The sequence below is a fragment of the Phasianus colchicus genome, chromosome 3 (genome assembly GCF_987193195.1).
Source record: "Phasianus colchicus chromosome 3, bPhaCol1.hap1.1, whole genome shotgun sequence".
Taxonomy (NCBI): domain Eukaryota; kingdom Metazoa; phylum Chordata; class Aves; order Galliformes; family Phasianidae; genus Phasianus; species Phasianus colchicus.
Window position 1 is genome coordinate 61,813,942 of NC_143438.1, and position 18,782 is coordinate 61,832,723.

At 37.5% G+C, this 18,782-nt stretch overlaps 1 protein-coding gene across 1 annotated transcript in view; it reads left to right on the forward strand.

The window, feature by feature from the left end:
- Positions 1–5,944, forward strand: part of PREX2 (phosphatidylinositol-3,4,5-trisphosphate dependent Rac exchange factor 2) — a 176,629-nt gene extending 170,685 nt beyond the window's left edge. Inside the window, exon 40 of the mRNA XM_031604865.2 lies at positions 895–5,944. Within this exon, the coding sequence (XP_031460725.2) occupies positions 895–940 (46 nt within the window). The 3' untranslated portion in view covers positions 941–5,944. The remainder of the gene's footprint in view (positions 1–894) is intronic.
- The last annotated feature ends 12,838 nt before the right edge of the window (positions 5,945–18,782 follow it).

Sequence of the window (18,782 nt, forward strand, 5' to 3'; positions counted from 1 at the left end):
TATTGATGCACATGCTGTGCCATTGTCTCTTCATTTTGGTTTCTAATAGTTTTTCTCCTTACCACATCACACTTGATCTCGTCTCTTTGTTACTCCTTTCCCCAAGGAAAATATGTAATCTACACATGAGATCATGTCTATTGCTGTTTCTATTTGCTGTTGTTTTAGTGGAGATACTGTATGCTGGTTACAGCTTACAGAAAAAATATCTCCCTTAATGAGCCTGAGGTCAGAATGACTGCCATTTATTTTCAGTATTCCTAACATAAGTTCAACTTTTCTAACACTCGTTAACACTTGCTAATACGTGTTAGCAAGTGCTTGTAAGTCCATACAAAAGGCATTAATGGAAATCCAGAATCCTTTTAAAATGTAGAAGTGGTGAAGAGTTTGTGCTTACATATTGTGGGTTTGATCTGTTTGGGTTCTTGGATGTCAAGACCAAGTGGCTTCAGTTTTATAGGGAACTGTTACAGTGAGGTCAGATTCTATGCCAGCACTCCAAAACTGAGGCAATTGGATTCACCAAGCAACTTTTCCAAAAGTATTTAGAGATTCAGAACAACAGCTGGTAACTGGATTAGTGAAACTTGCTTTGTCCTCAAAGGGGTCTTCGATGCAGAAGTATGAAAATCTGATTGAACAGAGATGTCTTTATTAAATTGCTTAGGGATGTGTGGGTTTTAATAACAGTATGGATGGCCAGTTTAAGCATCATGCTCACGAATAAGGTTTTACTGGATTTATATCAATGTTTTTAAACTGCATTCAGTACCTGTTGTTTTGCAGTACAAGACTTAGATTTAACTTGCATCTAAATTTACCTATTTTAATAATGACTAAACACTCAGAGTAACAATTGCTTTGTTGTTGTTTTTTTGTTGTTGTTGTCAGATTATACAAGCTGTGCCAGCCACCACCACCAGTTGGAGAAGAATGAAGAAAACAATCAAATAATGGCTTTTAGGACACTGGATCTGTATGACAAAAGCTAACTGCACTATAGCAGTACGTGCCTGGGCCTTTGATAAACAAATAAAAGCAAACAGCCTTTACTCAGGATAAAGAAAGAAATACCATATTTTCTATTGGCATTGAAAAATGACTTTCTAAAAGCATTTCTGGAACTTGTGCCCTCCAGCTGTATGCCAGTAGAACGGGAGTCTTCCTTAAGAATTTTACACTGGAATCAGGTTCATTTTGATGTGTTTTGTTCAGCCACACAGTAGGCATAGCCAGCAGATTGAAAACAAATGTCTTGTTCAGAGAGAATGGCTTCACTTGTACACTCCCAAGGAAGTGTTCTTGTGGAAGGAATAAAAGCCTAAATAAACTAGGCCTGGTAATGAGCATACACCTCATATTTGGCCTTTTGCACTGATAATCCCTTTTTATTTTTCCTGCCAGCATCATAACTTCTGTAAACAGTGACATCAGTGTTTGAAGGGTATAATGTAAATGAGATTGAAAGATTAAAAACTCAGCTCAGAACTTGTGCCTAATTCTGACTGACTAATTCTGTAAACATCCCCATGTAGTCACAGTGAATTCAGCCATTGCTGTACTCTTTTAGAAGGAATACCTATGTGGCATATGAAGTTGATGTTTCCCCCTATTTTTACTGCCATTATAATTAGACTGAATCTCAGACACTGTCTAGTGGACATTTTACATTATTTTGCCTCAGAATTTCAGAGTTTTTCAGAGCTGTGTATATTCTTGTACAGTGTTCGACTAGTGAATCAACACTGAGGTATCGACAGTGAGATGCTATTGTTATGTTGAACTGGAAATATCTGCGTTTTAAGTGGAAGCATGATTTGGTGTTTCGTGCACCATTTCCCTTATTTTGTCAGTATTGTTTTATATAGCATTTGAATTCTTGTTGATTGTTCATAATTGTGACAGATTTATTTTGAAAATTGTGCTGAATACTTAGAGGGCCCAGGGAAAATAGATTTGGATTTGGCTGTTCTTTTAGCCAAAGTATTTTCAGAGAAAATGCCCCTAAATGAAGTTTTTAATTGTGAATATATTAAAGCAAAAAAAGTATATTCTGCAATAATTCTCCTTTTAGCAGTAGCTACACATTCTATTAGAGCTGGACCTATACTGATACAGTGCTTGAATAAAATTTATTTTTTTTTTACAGCAGCTGACTATAGTTATGCTGTAGTAATCACTTCTAGACCAAATTTTGTCTAATTATTTATGAAATCTTCAAAAGTTCATGAATCCATAATGAGGTGAGAATTCAAAAGATGTACTCTTGCAAAGAGTGTTCTTTACGTAGGATTTCTGGGGGACTTGTTACTTTTCTCCAAAGGAGGAATTAGGGTTCCTACCCTTTTCTTAATGTTTTTACACAGACTTTAACTTTGCTAAGAAAATAAATATTTTTATATATCCACAGGTAAATATGTCTGCACATATATTTTAGTTTCTATATGTGTATAAGTAGTCATATCCATTACCGGTCCATCCTTCAGTGTAGGATTTTTTTCTTTAAACTTGCAATAACAAACACTTCAGTAACAATTTATCCTTTGTGTTTTGAAGTCTTCACTCCTTAGTACTGGTTGGAAGCAGTGGGACTTTAATCTTCCTGATTAAAAAGAAAGTATTACTTTTAGTAACTCACTTTTTTTTTGTCTAAGGCAACTTAATGCTTGTACATGAGTCACGATCTATAGAATTTCTGTTCCAGTCAGAATCTCATACTTTTGGATGTGTTTTATTCAGTGAGGCTTTGTTGGCTGGAGTAAACCCTGCTCCAGGCAGAAGTGCCCCAAATGCTTCGGTTTCTGCTTGCTCAGACACCAGAAGTACACAGAAGCCATAATGTGCTCCTGCAGCTGAATAGAGCTACTGGTTCTTGTAGTAGGACAAATTACACAATCTAAAAGACAGTATCTGCTGCACAATGTAATTGGTTGCATCCTTTTTTTTTTTTTTTTTTTTTTTTTTTAAAATCTCATTGACACTGATAGGAATGCAAATATGCCCAGACAGTCTCTTGTACAATATGGTAATTATCTGCTTTGTTTTGCACTTGAAAGCAGAGGGTAACAGACACTGGCAAATGCTGAGGGACAAACAGTTATGAGCCAGTCCCTGGACCAAATTTTCCAGCTATTGTTTCAGGAGTGTGCATCTGAAATCTTGGCCTCTCCTTTCTGTATTTAATTTTGTTTCCTTATTCCATTGTTTTTTATCCAGAGGGAGTTTTCAGAAACTTACTTGGCACCGTGAACTTCAGTGGTGACCTATACTGCAAATAATGTGCCTGTTTAGCAGAGATGCTGACTGACTTAAGCCCTGGTTCCTTGGGTGGTGAGGTAGCGTGTAGAGAGGGGACTTCCAGAGGAGTGAGGCACGTCAATTCAATAGATTGACTGTCTATTGAATGTAGGTGCCTAATTTCTCAAAATTTCTTCCAAAAGTCGATATTTTGCATTGTTTCTAACTATTGTTTTGGCCTTCTGATCTCAGAACACACAGCTGGCACATCTGACTTCTAATAATGTTTATGGACATACAGGGAGCTCATTTTTTAATTATAAATGTACATGTGTTCATGACTAAAGCTATTTCTCTTGTTTGGAAAGCATAGAATGTGTTTTTAATCCTTATGCAATGTGCAGAATAAAAAAATTCAGTTCTCCACACAGAATGTTTATCCTTCATAAATTTTTAGACATCCAGATGACAAGAAGAGATGACCAAGAATGATGATTTACAAGAACTGTAACACCCAGAGCTTGTGAAATCTTTACTTCTACTGCAGCAGATTATGCAGCCTATTTTTATGATAATGTGTTGTACAGACTTAGGGGAAGCATTCTGTATGGAGTTTTTACTTGTTCATCCAAGACAAGTGTAATTCTTCTGGGAATAAATTCAAGGATCTGCAGAGATAGTTACCAAATACTGCTGTAATTCATTGGTTGTCTTGAAGGGATTTAACAACTGGGAAAGGATTGTTAAGGGCCAGGTAACAGTTATTTTGCCATGGGTTTATGCTTGGAGAAAATCAGCGTTTTAAGATAGACCTGAAGATCTTTGGCTTTTTTGTAAGCACAGCTGCTATATAATAGGATGCTAAACAATCTTGATTCTGAGAAATGAGTATTGATTCAATCTTGTTTCCCAAATTACTTATTTCATAATGCTTGTTGTCCTTGCAGTTTGTAAAAGTAAATGAATACAAAAAATGACTTTTGTTGTTGTTGTTGTTAGGAGTCCATTTTAAAATAAATTCTCTTGCTTTCGGCTGAAGCAACCATCTAACAGAGTGACCACTGATAAAACTGATGCATCGAGTTTTGAGGTTGTTTCATTGTTTGTTTTCAAGGCAGTCTGTAGTATCAGAACTGCCTTCCTGCTCCTTTGGAGGAAAAACAACTCAGTTTATGAGGATTTATAGTAATCGCATTTCATTTATTAGAATACTCTAATGGGGAAAAAAAGCAGTTTTTATTGATCTGCTTTTAGGAAGAGAGATTCATAAGCAAACTGATTTTTTTTTTAATTAACTGTTTGTCAGATGTAGCATGAACGTATTTAAGACGGATGCTTGAATGTGAGTATATACATCATGAGTAAGCATGATGCTCGAGAAAGGAAAGTATCTTTCATTTATTTTCATTTAAATTGTGAAATTGGTAACTTTAGTGTATATACATATTGCTCCATGCTTCTTACTTCATGGTTATGTCAGCCACCATTGTACGCATACTTTGCACTGTTCTTGTTTAATGTTATGAAAACAGGAGAGTTTCCTAAGCTAATGCGTTGCTTTGTGTATTTTATCTCTGTAATTGTTGATAAATGCAGGTAATTCCTAATTGTACTCTAGCAGTACACTGGCATTGCTAAGTTAGATGCACAGTACGTACCTGTCTCAGGATACATGGATTTTTCATCATTAGGTTTGAGTTATAAGAAGATACTGAACTCATATTTTTGTATGCTGACAATTGTGTTTTGTTGTTGTTTATATATATATATATACACACACACACTGTATATATCATTAAGTTTTCCTGAAGAAAATGCATTATTAGGAACATTTCCTTTTTTTTTTTTTCCTGAGAGAATTGGATTTGCTTTCTTACGTTTGTGTAAATGAATATGCAGTGTGCAAAGTCACACGGATGTTAACACTGGTGGGAAGTTCAGATTCCCTGGGGGGGCCATCAAGTGCAAATTTTGTCTCCAGAAACCTCAGCTCTGTGCTAGAGTGGAACTGCTTCAGAAGTAACTTCTGCTTCAGTTTAAATGTCTTATGGAGTAGCTGGGACATTGTTTGCAAAGTGCTTATCTTGGAACTTTCATGGAAATATCTACAACATTCTTTAATGTCTGTCTTTTGTACAATGAGTCAGATTTTAAAAACTAAGCAGCCTTATTAACACCCTGTAAATAGTGTATGTATTTGGTTATAGTTGTGTTACACTTAAAAAAAATACCAATTTAAGTTTTGCATTGGGTATTGCACAGTTTTTCAAATACATAATTTGTGACATCTCAGCACAAGAGAGTATTACTGCTTTGATATATGTACGTACATCCATACACAGAATCTCTCAGTGAGCAGGTAGCAGCTCTTGTGGGTAGTTGAGTTTATTGGAAGTAAATTTCAGATTTTAGTGTTAAATATCCTTGAAATGTGGATTTAAATTACTCTTTTCCATTTTTATAAAGTGCCTATGTAGCAGACTTTGAGTCAACTTCTGTATTGGTTATGGGTTGAACTAATACTGTGTACTTTTAGATCTATGGTTTATTTTTTTAGTCTACATATTAAGGACTGGAATGGTAACAATGTATTACAAAATGTCAGATGGCAATAAAACCATTCATACTATGGCTACTGCTAATCTCTTTATTTTTAAGCAATTAAGAAGTGTCATTGGGGGTGGTGGTCTTCAACACCTTTGGTGTGACTGCTCTCAGAATTCTATTGCAGGAGAACAGAAATCCAACTGCTAGAATTGAGAATTCAGAAGCAGTCTAGGTTCACTGCTGACCACTGAAGTATATCTTTATAACTAAACAAAGTGAAGCCTTCATGAGCATAGTCCCTGGATTTTGGCAGTGTATTTTCTAAAGGCTAGAAGGGAGACAGGCATGAAAAATGCTTTTCCTGTGCCAGTGGTTGTACTGCTGCCCCAATAAGATCCAATGCAGCCGGTTTCTAGGATGCATGTGTGGTGCGGTTTAACTTCTACAAGTGCTTTCTCAGGTACTGATTGATTTTTTCCCCCCCATTCATTTCTGTATACACGTTATTAAATGGTTTTTGAAACCTGTGTTATGGGTAGCTTTGTCTGAAGTCCCATATGCTGTTTCTGTCTGGACTTCCTCACACCTGGTTCCTTGTTTTGCTTTGATGGGCCTGGGCTGTTGGCAGAGCCCGTCATCACTCTGGCCCTGCAGTCAGGCTGTAGTCAGCCACAAATCCTGGCTGCTCCTGCCCTGGGGAGCAGCTCCACTCCTGGTGCTTCCTGAGAAGAACATCTACTGCTGGATCAGGCTCTGCCATATTTAAATACCACTGTGGATTTGGGGATTAGATTGTTCTTGGAACAGGAAAAAAAAAGCCCATTTCCAGTTACAAGACAGGTGGGAGGCATCTTCCATTGATTTCAATCTTAGGATGAAAAGTAGCATCCAGAAATGCTCTACAACCCTAATTAGGCAAAAATACTTGAAAATGATCTCTACAATCTGACAGGAAAAGAAAGAAAAGAAGAGGAATGCAAGATAGGATGCTTGCTGAGCAATGCCAATGTAGGATTGAACTGTCCTAAACATTTTACTTCAGTCCTTTTCAAAGTATTAGAAAATTCAATTTACCATCGTGACTTAGAGCCACAACTTTTTGTGAAGAAAGATCTACCCTTTAGCTAGTCATGTTTTGTTCTTGTTATTTAGATTTCTTTAGGGACTTTCTTTACGTTTCATACTTCCTGATATTCCAGATAAATGATTGGTGTCTTTCCTTGTGAAGCATAACTGCCTCTAAACATAGGTGGAATTTGTGCTGCATATATTCTGGGACCATAATCAAATATAAGGAACGCCAAGCGGATTTGATTCTGCTTTCATTTAAACGAATAACCGAATTTTCATTGACTATGGAGAATGAATCTATAATACTTGGAGTACTGTGCCAGAACCTGACTATCTTGAATCCTTGTCAACGTGCTTGGATCACCTAATTAATGAAACTATTCATGTCTCGAGGCAGAAAGCTTGACTGGAAATGAGAAGCAGACCACGTGTAATCAATGGGGTTTTGTCATCAACCAGACATTCTGTAGGTCTAATCAAACTAATACAGGGCATGATTACAGGCAAATGAACATCAGTATTGCATTAACTGAAGTCAGTGCATCATCGCAATAGTTAATGACAGTATCAGCCAGACTGAGAGAGAAATTATGTCTGATCTTGATCAGTGCTGCTTCTTTGTATTGGATATAATACATTTCAGAATACTCTGAGGAGAGTTGAATTCAATTTCAAGACAAAGTGAAGACTGAATGAATGTTTAGCAATGTATGAGATGCTGTTCTCAAATATGTAAAGGTTTTATACGTTAAGAAATAGTGTAGGTGTTTGGAGTTTTGTCAGCACACCCTGGCAAACTGGTAGCTTGGGAAACACAATATAAATGTGCCAGTTTTAAAGGACATTTGTGGGTCTGATGCAGATAGAACAGACAGCGGGTTTTCATTTCTGGACTACCTCCCATGACTTTGAGAAAAGCATTAATATTTGAAACTGCAGTACGGGAACAAACTACATTGTGTGGCTGCTCATCACACAACAGCCATGGGGAGAAAGAAAAAAAAAAAGTTTTAGCTTTGAGCCTTATCTTTAAAGCAACACAAATTCCATATCTAGTCATAGCTCCTATTTTCATTTCTAATGGGTAATAATCAGTGTCTGCATTGTTGTCGGTAACGAAATGTGTTGAAGAGGAGTCCAAGGCTTTTTCCTTTCTTTGCATTTTCTTTCATGTGAGGCTTCACGTGGGGGCCTGACCAGATGAGCAGTCAGGCAGAGGACCCTGAAGATGGAGGAAGGGCCACGTGCTTTTCACAAAAAAATGTGCTCTGTTTCCTTGGAATTTAGCTATGATTAAAATGAGCTTATACCAAAAAAAAAGTTAGTTGGTATAATGGAGGTAGAATATCATCCTTACCAATGGCCATTATATATCTATTCCGTAGAAAAATATGGAACAGACCTCAAGTACTACTTAGAATAAAAGTGGAGCAACTGCTTATATCACACACTAGGATGGTAATAAAGTTTTTAATGAAGAGCAGAAAAAAGCAGAAATTCCAAGTTTTTCCTAAGGAATCCTTAATATTTAAATTTGCTTTAGGCCACATTAGATCAAAAGAATGAGATTTATCCCTAGTTATAATCAAAGTTTCAATAAAGTTCAGAGCAGTTCCAACAAAGAAGTACAAAATTTGATGTAAGTGGGGAACTCATTCTACTGTCCACTCTCCATTTCCCTACCTCCAAGTGCCCCTAATCCCTGTGAACATACCTCACAGCAGACTCAGTGGGGAGGCCAAAGAACAAAACAACATGGAAAATGGACTGTGCTTGTGTTCAAAGGGAAGAAAATCACAGATGTCAAAGACCTTTCAAATGTGCCAAGCCACAGCCATGTTGTGTTTTATGCTGCATTGGTCTGATGTATTTCACTGAGTGGGGCTGTTGGTGCAGGAACATAAGTTCTGCCAGATCAGTTCAAAGCTGTGATACAGGGAGGCAGGTCTGCTCTGAATGAGACAGGATGAAATGGAAGAAATGTTCTTTCCCTTTTGGTGAAATTTGGTGCTGGGATTACATATAGAGCTATTCAAATATGCTGCATTGAGAAATAAGTCTATCTGTCAAGCAGGATCTAAACAGACAGTCTACTGAAAAATATTCTACTATTTGCAGCCATAAGCAATAGTGTGTAGTGTTTTGGTTACTGGTGGTAGTGGGTGACGTGGGAGGAGAGATCAGAGATGATGACAGTGTTCCTCTGGTTGCACCTCTCAGCCCAGTGTCTTGTACGTGGCTTCATCAGGACCACGCCAGGCCTTGGGGTGGCTGTGGTACAACTGCCTTCAGCTGCTTTCAGGCACATGTTTGGACTAAAAACTTTGGTTTTCCAGCCAAAAACTCTGAAAAGAGTTTCAGCAGGTGGCCCAGCCTTGTTAGATGTTAAAAATGTATGCACATGGGATCAGGCATGCTTTGTGTTCAGATCCTAGAGGCGTTTGGATGAGAGTGAGGCACAAAGGTACCTGGCTGTCTCTTCTAGCACACCTGCAGCACTGCTACAGTCACTTAAAAGCACACTCACGAGTCATTTGGAGTATGTAACTGGGTGATTAAGATCAGAGGAATTAATCCAACTTAAATTCCAATCTGCAAATGGGCTTCTGTTTGTTTAGTCACTGTTGGCAACAAGTGCTAAGTGTCCAGGTATCTCAATCACTTCTGAGCATAGAACTGATGCTCCTATTCCCTTTGCCAGCTCTCATAACTTTACAACATCCAACTACTTCTGACATGGAAAGAAAGGCTGAAATTCCTTTTATGAGACACTTGTGAAAATGTACCTTACTAATCAGTGTCACCTAAGGATGAGAGACATCTGGAAACCTAGTCATGAAGATAACTACTTGTCAAGCTTTCTAAAGCCTAGTCCAAATTATTCCTGTGGCAGTTAGGCATCAAAATGCTTTTGGTAGCCTTATCAGGCCGTGTCATTTTTAATGAAGTAGCTTTAAGAATCTCCTCTAGATGCACATAAAATATAAAATGAAGACGTAAGGGACTGAGAAGGAAAAGGGCTAATGTCCTCCAACACTTGGTAGAAGACTACTGTGGTGATCTCCTTTTAATGAGATATGGAGCCTTGTAAAGGCGAGGTATTCCTCCTGACTGATTTCCTTATCTTGTGAAGTCTATGCAGACCTGCTGAATTACAACAGGCAAATTTAGTGGAGGAGGGAGATAAACTATGCCTGCACACCAAGGAGAGTCATCTCAGTGGACATTTTGGTAGCGATAGGATGAAACCCCCCTGAAGTCCCTCTGACCCAATCACTTTTTTCCAGAATATTCTAAATCTCGAACAGTGCTTGTGCAGGGGTAGGGCCAGACCTCAATCACGACGTGGACTGCTCAAGGCCCCAGACTCATTTCTAGAATGTTCTAAAGAGAGAGCGAGCTTCCCCTTTCAGGGGAACTGTGAATTAAAGACTGCCAGTTAGTGTGCATGCCCACACTAGAGGAACAACCCTGATCCATCTCGACATTGCTGGATCCAAAGGTGGTAACTCTCTTTTCTATCTTTATCTTTCTCTCTCTCTTTTGAAGGTGTATTAGAACATATCACAAAGCATATCATCATAGCTTATCACTAACAGGGCTTTTCTTATTATATGGCACGAATGATCAAGTTCCCCAGGCAAATTTGAAGCTATTCCTTATTTGAATAAAAGTGTTAACTGATCATTTGGTGTTGTTTCCTCTTGATTTACCCCAGGGGGAATCTCAAACCTTTTGACCACCGAATGTTACCCAGGATAGTTTGGAGTGGGGTTGAAACAGAAGATGATAATTTTCAGTGCAATAAACTGTAAACAGAAGTGAAATATAAATTCCTATAAAAAAACATGATCTTTCATTTCTGATTTTCCAGTCATACTCACATGGTGTTCCAGTATTTAATATTTCCAAAGCAACAACCTTTCATTTGCAGTTCAATTCACCACTTGTCTAATTTGTCTCAAGTCACTGCTGTAGTGACCTTTCCCATTAACTGGCAGTTCCAGAGTATGGCAAGTTATATTTACATCCTTGCTGGTAAAATAATCAGTTATTCAGAAATCCTGGCTTTTATTCAGAGCTGCTTCTTTAACCTTCTTTCCAAACGCCCTTGAACATATAAATGTGTCAGCTCACCATCTCATAGAAAGCTCTCAGGTGGCTCCCACCTACTGCTAACCTTATGACTCAGGATGTCTTTGTCCTACCATTGGTTTCCAGGTATCTCAACTATCCAAAGATTTTTTAAAAAATTGTGCACAATCTGGAAGATGAGAAAGTGAGTAAATCAGTGTTTCTGCTGCAACTGCACAGTCATGAATGATCCCTAGCAAGTATCTCCTAACAATACTGTCAGGCACCATAATATCTTGAAGGATTGCTATATAGTCATCTTATCTGTGCCATTGTTCAGTCCTCTATGTATTACGTTATTCTGAGACTCATGTGGAAATGCTATATATAGCTGTCCAGTCCTCCTGTGGGATTGTAACTACGTTAGGGAGGAAGGACAGTTTAGGCAAGATACTAAGAAGTCTAGAGTGTTTGCAATCACTTCCAAGCAGTTAAGTATTTATTCAAGGTAATGAATGGAATCATTTGTGGCGATGTGGCATAGCCAGCCAGTGAGCAGCCTGTCCATCACTGCTGCACTGACTGATGTGAGCAGCAGTAAAGCACTGCATACAGTTACCTGGAAGATCTCAACCTCTGGACTTTCTGGAGAATGGGATACCTTTTCAGAAGCATCGACTGAGTAAATTGGGTGCACTGAATTAATTAGTTCTTCTAACAAAGGTTTCAGTGAAGAGCTGAGCCCTATTTCAACATATTCCTATAAATTATTCCTAAAATAAGAGTTTAAATGGACCAGACAAGCCAAGACAGGTCCTTGTCAATACTGTTCAGTCTAACTATTAGGATGGTACTTATTCTAAAGCTATCAAAAGAGAAGCTATGCAATTTGCTGAGTCTATAATTCTGCTGGACGTTATAAGCTCTGCTTTGCCTAAACGTTTTAACAAATGAGTTATCTGCAACAAAACATATTCAGTGATATTTCTGTATTCTGCCTATACAGTGAAAACAAGTGAAATTTTACATTAGAGTATTCATTATTTAGTGTGCCCTCATTCTCTGGGCATAGTAGAGTGCCTTGAATTTGCCTAAATTGATGAGGGAGAAAAGAGCAGCTGAGGACGACAGGGAAGTAAATAAGCTGATAAGGTGAGTAAGCTCTATACACAGAGGCAATGCTTATAACCCAGTAACCTTAATGGTAAAATCTCTTTTTGGCCTCAGGTGGATTTGAAGGAGCCTTCATTTGACTCAGAAGATGCAGAGAAAGCTCTCACACTTCTAAAGGTGAAACTAAAAGAATTGAGTGGTAGTATAAAATTCTCCAAAGTTGTGTTTTCACAGCAAGTGGGTCTGGATGACATAAAAGAAGAGAGAACATTGTATGTTCAGGAAAAACAGAGCCTGTGTTATATGACATAGGATTTTTTTACATGGAGAAAAAAAAATTATAAAAGGACTGGAACAACTGATTTGACCTTCATATACCCTTAGATTTTTATACAATTTTTTTTCTCTTCATGAAATTTGGCTAAGCGATGATATAATTTTGTAGTTTTATTATGATTTGGGCTGAGTAAGTTGCAATTTTGTAATTCTGCAAAGAAAGACATTGAGATTATGGCTATTTATATTGTTTAGGAGCTGTATTAAATAGACATACTTGACAAAGTGTCGCTTATACTGTTGCTTATACTGAAGAGCTTTCTGGGAGGAAATAATAGGAAAAGAAAGTGTGTTTCAGAATATCTACCTTTTTTTGTTGTCGTTGCTGGAGAACATTATTAAGAGCCCTTGAGGATGTTCAGTGTGCAGAAGCATTCTGCAGGCTCAGCAGCCAAGCTGATGGTAGATTGCATTTAGATTTGACTAAGCCCTAATGTGCATGATTGCCTTAATTTGCGTGGAGAAACAGGTCTCTCCCATGTGTACCTGCAACAACAAAAAAAATCTTTCTATTTTTCAGTCATTTAGAGAGCTCTAGATGTTACTGTGTGCATATAGAAGTTGTGAAATTGGAAAAATTGTTTCATTTTGCATCTCAAAGAGAGGTCATTCAGGATAGGGATCAGTAAAAGGACAATATTGCCAACAAGCATTTGCTTCTATAACACAACAGAATACAAATTGAGGAAGCTTAGTGAAAAACTTGTCAATGCACTACTTATCTTAGTTATGTGCAGAATTTCTAAAATTAATTTTTAAAAAAATTCCAGTGAGTCTAAATTTGATGTTCGTAGGGCCATTTACTTTCATTCCTCCTGAATTTCCTTGGCATGACTGTCTGGTATCCAAAAACTTTCCATTAGTTTTAAACCATTCTTCAGAATTTGCAATGAGAAAAGTATGGTAGAAGAACATAGAAACAACACAAAGAAACAACATATAATAAAACTTCAACAAAATACAACATAACAAAAGAACATTCCCCCAACACTTAAGTAAAAAAAATCCATACGGTTCAACTACAATAAGCAGAAGTAAACTAAGCACCATGGAAGTGCTGTGTACAGAGCGAAACTTTAATTCCAGGAACAAGGGGACTGCTTTACTGAAACATTTTCTTTCATTTTTTTCCAACTGGAATTGATGCTACACCACGTGGATTTATCTCAAGTGGAAAAATTAAATCATGATTTATTTAAGATAAATAATACACTAAGAACCTCCTTAGTATAGAGGGTCTATGAACTACTAAAAGACTTGATTTACTAAGGAACGGATTCTCAGACACGCTGGCTCCGATAGATTTTATTTTCTGAAGAAAGTTTCAGAACTCAAACCTCAAGCTTAAATTGAAACGAATAAATAAATAGATTTAAAACAAATAAATAAGTAGAGAACATCTACTTTTTTTTTTTTTTTTTTTTTTTTCCCCCCATCATTTCAGTGGTGGTTGCGAAAGGAAGTAATTTCAAGGGAAGCAACTGAGCTGTCATCTCTTCTGAGAAGCAGTTTGGAGGGAACCATGTTCAAGCAGCACCAGCTCAAGTTTCTTGCTACCTATCTCAGAAACAACACAGGTCTGACATTTTATAAGCTGTGAAAAGATGGAAAAATCTTGTCAATTTGTCAGCTGAGAAGACCTGCTAAGCAGATGCATCAAGCTGCGAGTTCCAGTTTTAAGACTCCATTTGGGAGCATCTTCCAGAGCTGAACATTGGTTAATGAAAACTGGAGCTCTACTTATCGCAGCTGAGAAAGGCGTGTGCACATGACTAAGACTGGTCTTAGTGTCTTTGGAAAGAAAAAAGAAAACAGCTTATTTGGAGCTTCAGTAGACCAGAAATGTTCTGTTCTAGTGGTTCCAAGATATAAATGCCATCCTTCTGCTGGTCTTCCTCTTGGGCTGTTTGCAGAGTAAATGTTAGCAAAGATATCTGGCTGCAATGAAACAGTGCAGAAAGGGTAGGCAATTTCAGAGAAGGCTAAGTGTGTTTGGTTTTGTCACTAATGCCTCAATTAAAAGCTTTTTTTTTTTTTTTTTTTTGCCAGACTGGACAGAGAACTTCCTTTGATACTCTTCCAGGAGCTTATCAGGTTTTCTCTGACACCATGACAGCATAGTGGCCTCCCTTGATGAGCTGGAGGAATGGGTCCATGGCAATCTCATGGAATCCAAAGACAGCAAATACAAAGTCCTGTGCTTAGAGCAGCAGTGAAGGCTGGCACAATTAATTGGCTAGGTGACAGCTCTGCAGCAAAGGGCCTGCAAAGAAAGCTAACCGCATACAGGGCTGTCTTAGGGCATAACTAGAAAATCAAGTGAAGAGAGTAATCCCACTACTTAGCATTCAGAAGACCACACTTGGAGTACTCTGTCCACTTAAAAACCCTCACACCACCCAACAGAAATGTCTAAAAAGTATGAAGAGCCCAGCTCAGAGAATGCAAGGGGCCACAGCCCTGCACACATGATCTTACCTTGCTCAGCCATGAAAAAAAAAGAGTTTCAGAATCACAACAAGATTCTTCTCAGAAGTATAGGGTTGAAGCACAAGATGTGATGGTCACAAGTTAAAATAAGGGAAATGCATCATGACCAGCACTAAGGAAAAGAACATTTTTTACCTCAGCTCTAAGCACTGGGACAGATTGCCCAGGCTGGCTGTGGTATCCAGTCTCATCCTTAGAGATTTTCAGTGCTCAGTTGGAAAACAGCCTGAGCAATCTGATCTAACTTTGAAGCAAGCATGGCTTTCAGGTCCCTTCTGACCTAAATTACTCTGACTGCTGAATCAATCAGCCACCAGCTGAACGTTTCAACCACCAGCATGCTGAGCCCAGGATTGCTGCCAGCTGAGAGGTACAAACCAAGGGCTGTAGCCTTCCTGAAGATGCTAGATGTGGTGAGCCAGATATGATATGGTTGTCTGCCTCTAGAAATTGTGGACAGGCTGCCCAGTCATGCCAGGAGTGCTGAACCAAGTGCCTTTACCAAATAGCATTGATCTGGACAGAAACAGATTCCAACTCCAGTTTTTGCAGATACTTAGACGATCTGCATAGCAGTGGCTCCTATTATGCAATTTGAGAGGATAAGAAAAGCCAATACGCTTCAGCTGGCAGAGATTCGAGGAGGAGAAATAAGAGGTGGCTATTACTGCTGAATTGAAGCAGAAGTTAATATCTCTGACTGTGTCTATTGCATGGTATTTCAGCAAGTGTCACGTAAGAGAAGCTTCTGTGCAGGTAGGAAGAGATGCAAGGTAAGTGCTGTGCCAAGCTGCCCTCCAGCTATGCTGCAGCATGAAGTCACTATGCTCAAGAAAACATTAGCTTAGAGCCTGACCTGGAACGAATGTCCAGTAGTTCTTATGATTAGGTCTCCTATCTTTTATAGATCTCAAAAATAACAGAGACACATCTTTACTTTTTTGGGTTTTTTTATGTGCCAAGAACGTGATTGCGGACCACTCATCTGATTATAACTTTTCACTTCAAAGTGTGGTGGGTGTGTCAACAATTTTACTAGACTGAAATGAAAGGCGAAGTACAAAGGCTGAATGCCTCATCACTTCTGGATAAAACTATTCAAAGAAGAATAACAGCAGGAAGGTGAATGCCATCTTCAAAGTAAGAACACCCTTTTCAGTTATTCTCATATAACTCTGGACATCTGCATGGGAGTTAAGAGATTTCATTTCCTGTGATAAAATGACTTAAAATAAGCATATCAAAGAGCAAAAGTAGGAGGGGCAAGAAGTTTCAGACTGCTAACCACAGTCAGTGCTATGACAAACCTGTAGTAGTCATTTAAAGGAAACTATGAATATAACATGATTTTTTTTTTAAGTAAGATCTCAAAACATCCATACTCTAATAAAAATTAAATTCATGAACATATAAAGAAAAAAAGATGCGATTTGATCTTTCAAGTTTTAGGGCTGAATGTGAGATGGAAAACAGTCCTAAAATAGGGCTTTAAAAAAGATAATATATGCATATTAATGTAAAAAGGAAAACTACTAATACTTGGTTTTCTTTGCTGCTGACAAAAAGAGGGAATGGGATCTCTCAAAGGAGTTATAATGCAGAGATGGAAATCTGGCTAAAATACAGCCCCCTCATGAAGACTGGATGAGTGTTTCCTCCCTTTTTGGAATGGTCTTGGTTGCTTATTAAAAATTAATAATGGAATGCAGAGATAGTGATGATTAAGGGATGCTTTCATCCCTGCAATGTAGCAAGTGGTGACAGCACAGTGATTCCATGAGATAAAGAGAGCCAAGAATCATTAGGAAAAAAAAAAAGGTAAAAAGTGAAGTTTTGCTTTCCTTGAATGAAACAGCATTTTATTTTTCTATGAGCTAATTGGAGTTTTCTACACAAAACTTACACTTTGTAAGGGAAATGTTAGTTTACTCAACAAACATTTTTTATGATAAATCTTTTCTAATGGATATTTTTAACCAGAAGACAAGCTCTTTTTTTTTCTTTTTTTTTTCTTTTTCTTTTTTTTTCCTTAACTGGAACTGATTTGCACCTATATTGAAGGCTGCTGCAGAGAGGATGGGATTTTTCCCTCCATGTCTTTCACATGAGTGATCTCAAACAGCAGGGAAAAAACCAGGGTAAATTAGGAAATGCTTTCTACTGTAATGTGTGCAGCCTCTCACACTGCAGGTCTTTAATAATATATTTGACAAATCTGTGTCACAACTGATATAGTTGATTTTGCCTTTGAACAAAGGATGGCATAAAAGCATTCTCAAAATTGTTTCCAGCCTTATTTTTCAATTCTTTAATTATATTCTAGTGTGAATCTGAGCTTACCCTGACCCATAGGCTGATAATGAAACACAGTCAATGCTCATTGCAAATCACTTGTGGTTTTGCACATCTGCTGGCATCAATAGATAATAGCTCTTTCTTTATTTGAATGTTCAAAGTTACATTTGGGAACTGCTAGTATCTGGTCATTTAGAACAAACATAAAACTACTTCAAAAGCAACCATTACCATAAAATTTCTATTTCAGACTTGAGCTAAATTGTTTTGTGTTAATATAAAGTTATGCAAAACAGAAGTTAAGCATGAAGATGAACACTTTCAGCTGGTATAAATCAAAATTGTATTACTGAAATCAACTAAACCGTTGCTGCCTGCTTCAAAGGGTTATCTACTCATAAGCTTTTCGCTCTAAAATTGGGTTTAGAGAAGTAATGAATTAGAGAAGTAAAAATTGTTGACTGCCTTTGGTTTTGGGATCAGGAATCAAATGGAATCAGGAACAAATGGAACTGGAAAGAGCATCCTGTACTCTACTGCAAGCATTCATGATGTTTAGCCTATGGAACAAGGACGGTTTTAAAATGAACTGCGCTTTGGTGCTCTTTCAAGGCACATACAACAGGCATATAGTCTTGTACTTCCTTTTTGCCTGTTTTTCTTGGGCATTATATATGTATATATATGTCTATATATACAATGTATTTATCTGTACATACATGTATAAATACGTGTTCTTTTTTGTTTGTCTTTGCCCTGGCTTTCCAAATTATTTTCCTCCGTGACTGGTCCCATATTTTCTGAGCTGCAGACCCCTCAGGTCCTCTTGAATCTATGCTTATGAAATTATTAAATACAAACTGAATAATTAAATAAAGTACATATGGATATGTATTTTCAGGAACATGATCTGAGCTGTCTTAAGCCACCTAAATTTAAAAATGTGGCTACTGCTTCTAATGGATCTTGTAGGTTCTATGATTCCTGTTATAACAAAGCTAACCTAATTGCCTGTGTACTCCTACTATTCATGGTTCCCTTATTAGATATCAGGAATACTTACGCAGCACATTTTTCACTTTTTGCAGATTTGCAATGAATTGTAGTATGAAATTCCTACCTGTGTGCCTTAATGTCTTGTTCCTCTCTGTCTAGAAGTTTCTAGCTGTGCTGAATCTTGCAGTAAGTCTCTGACCAAGAGAATTGTTCCAGGCATCATCACAATTTCCAAATACTGATTTCTCTCTCTCATCTGCAAATATGTTTAGGATTTCATTGTGCTCTGTGATTTTATTCTTCTAAGCATTACTTTCTCTCGGCTTGAAGCATTTGTTTGGCATGGCTATATAGCAGAGCCATCAAAACAAGATCAAACTGTTGCTAAAAGCATTAATTCTGTTAAAATGTATAATATGTGCTCATTTATATTTTGTAACACTTTGCTTGCATGAAGAGCACTTACATAAAAAGATTTTAAAGAATTTTAAATTAACAGATATATACATTAAAATAAATGCATAAATGCTTATTGAAGTTAGAGAATGTAAGTAGTGATGTATTCTTCCTATTATCTGTTCAAACAGTTTCACAAACGAGATACATACACAATCTAGTAG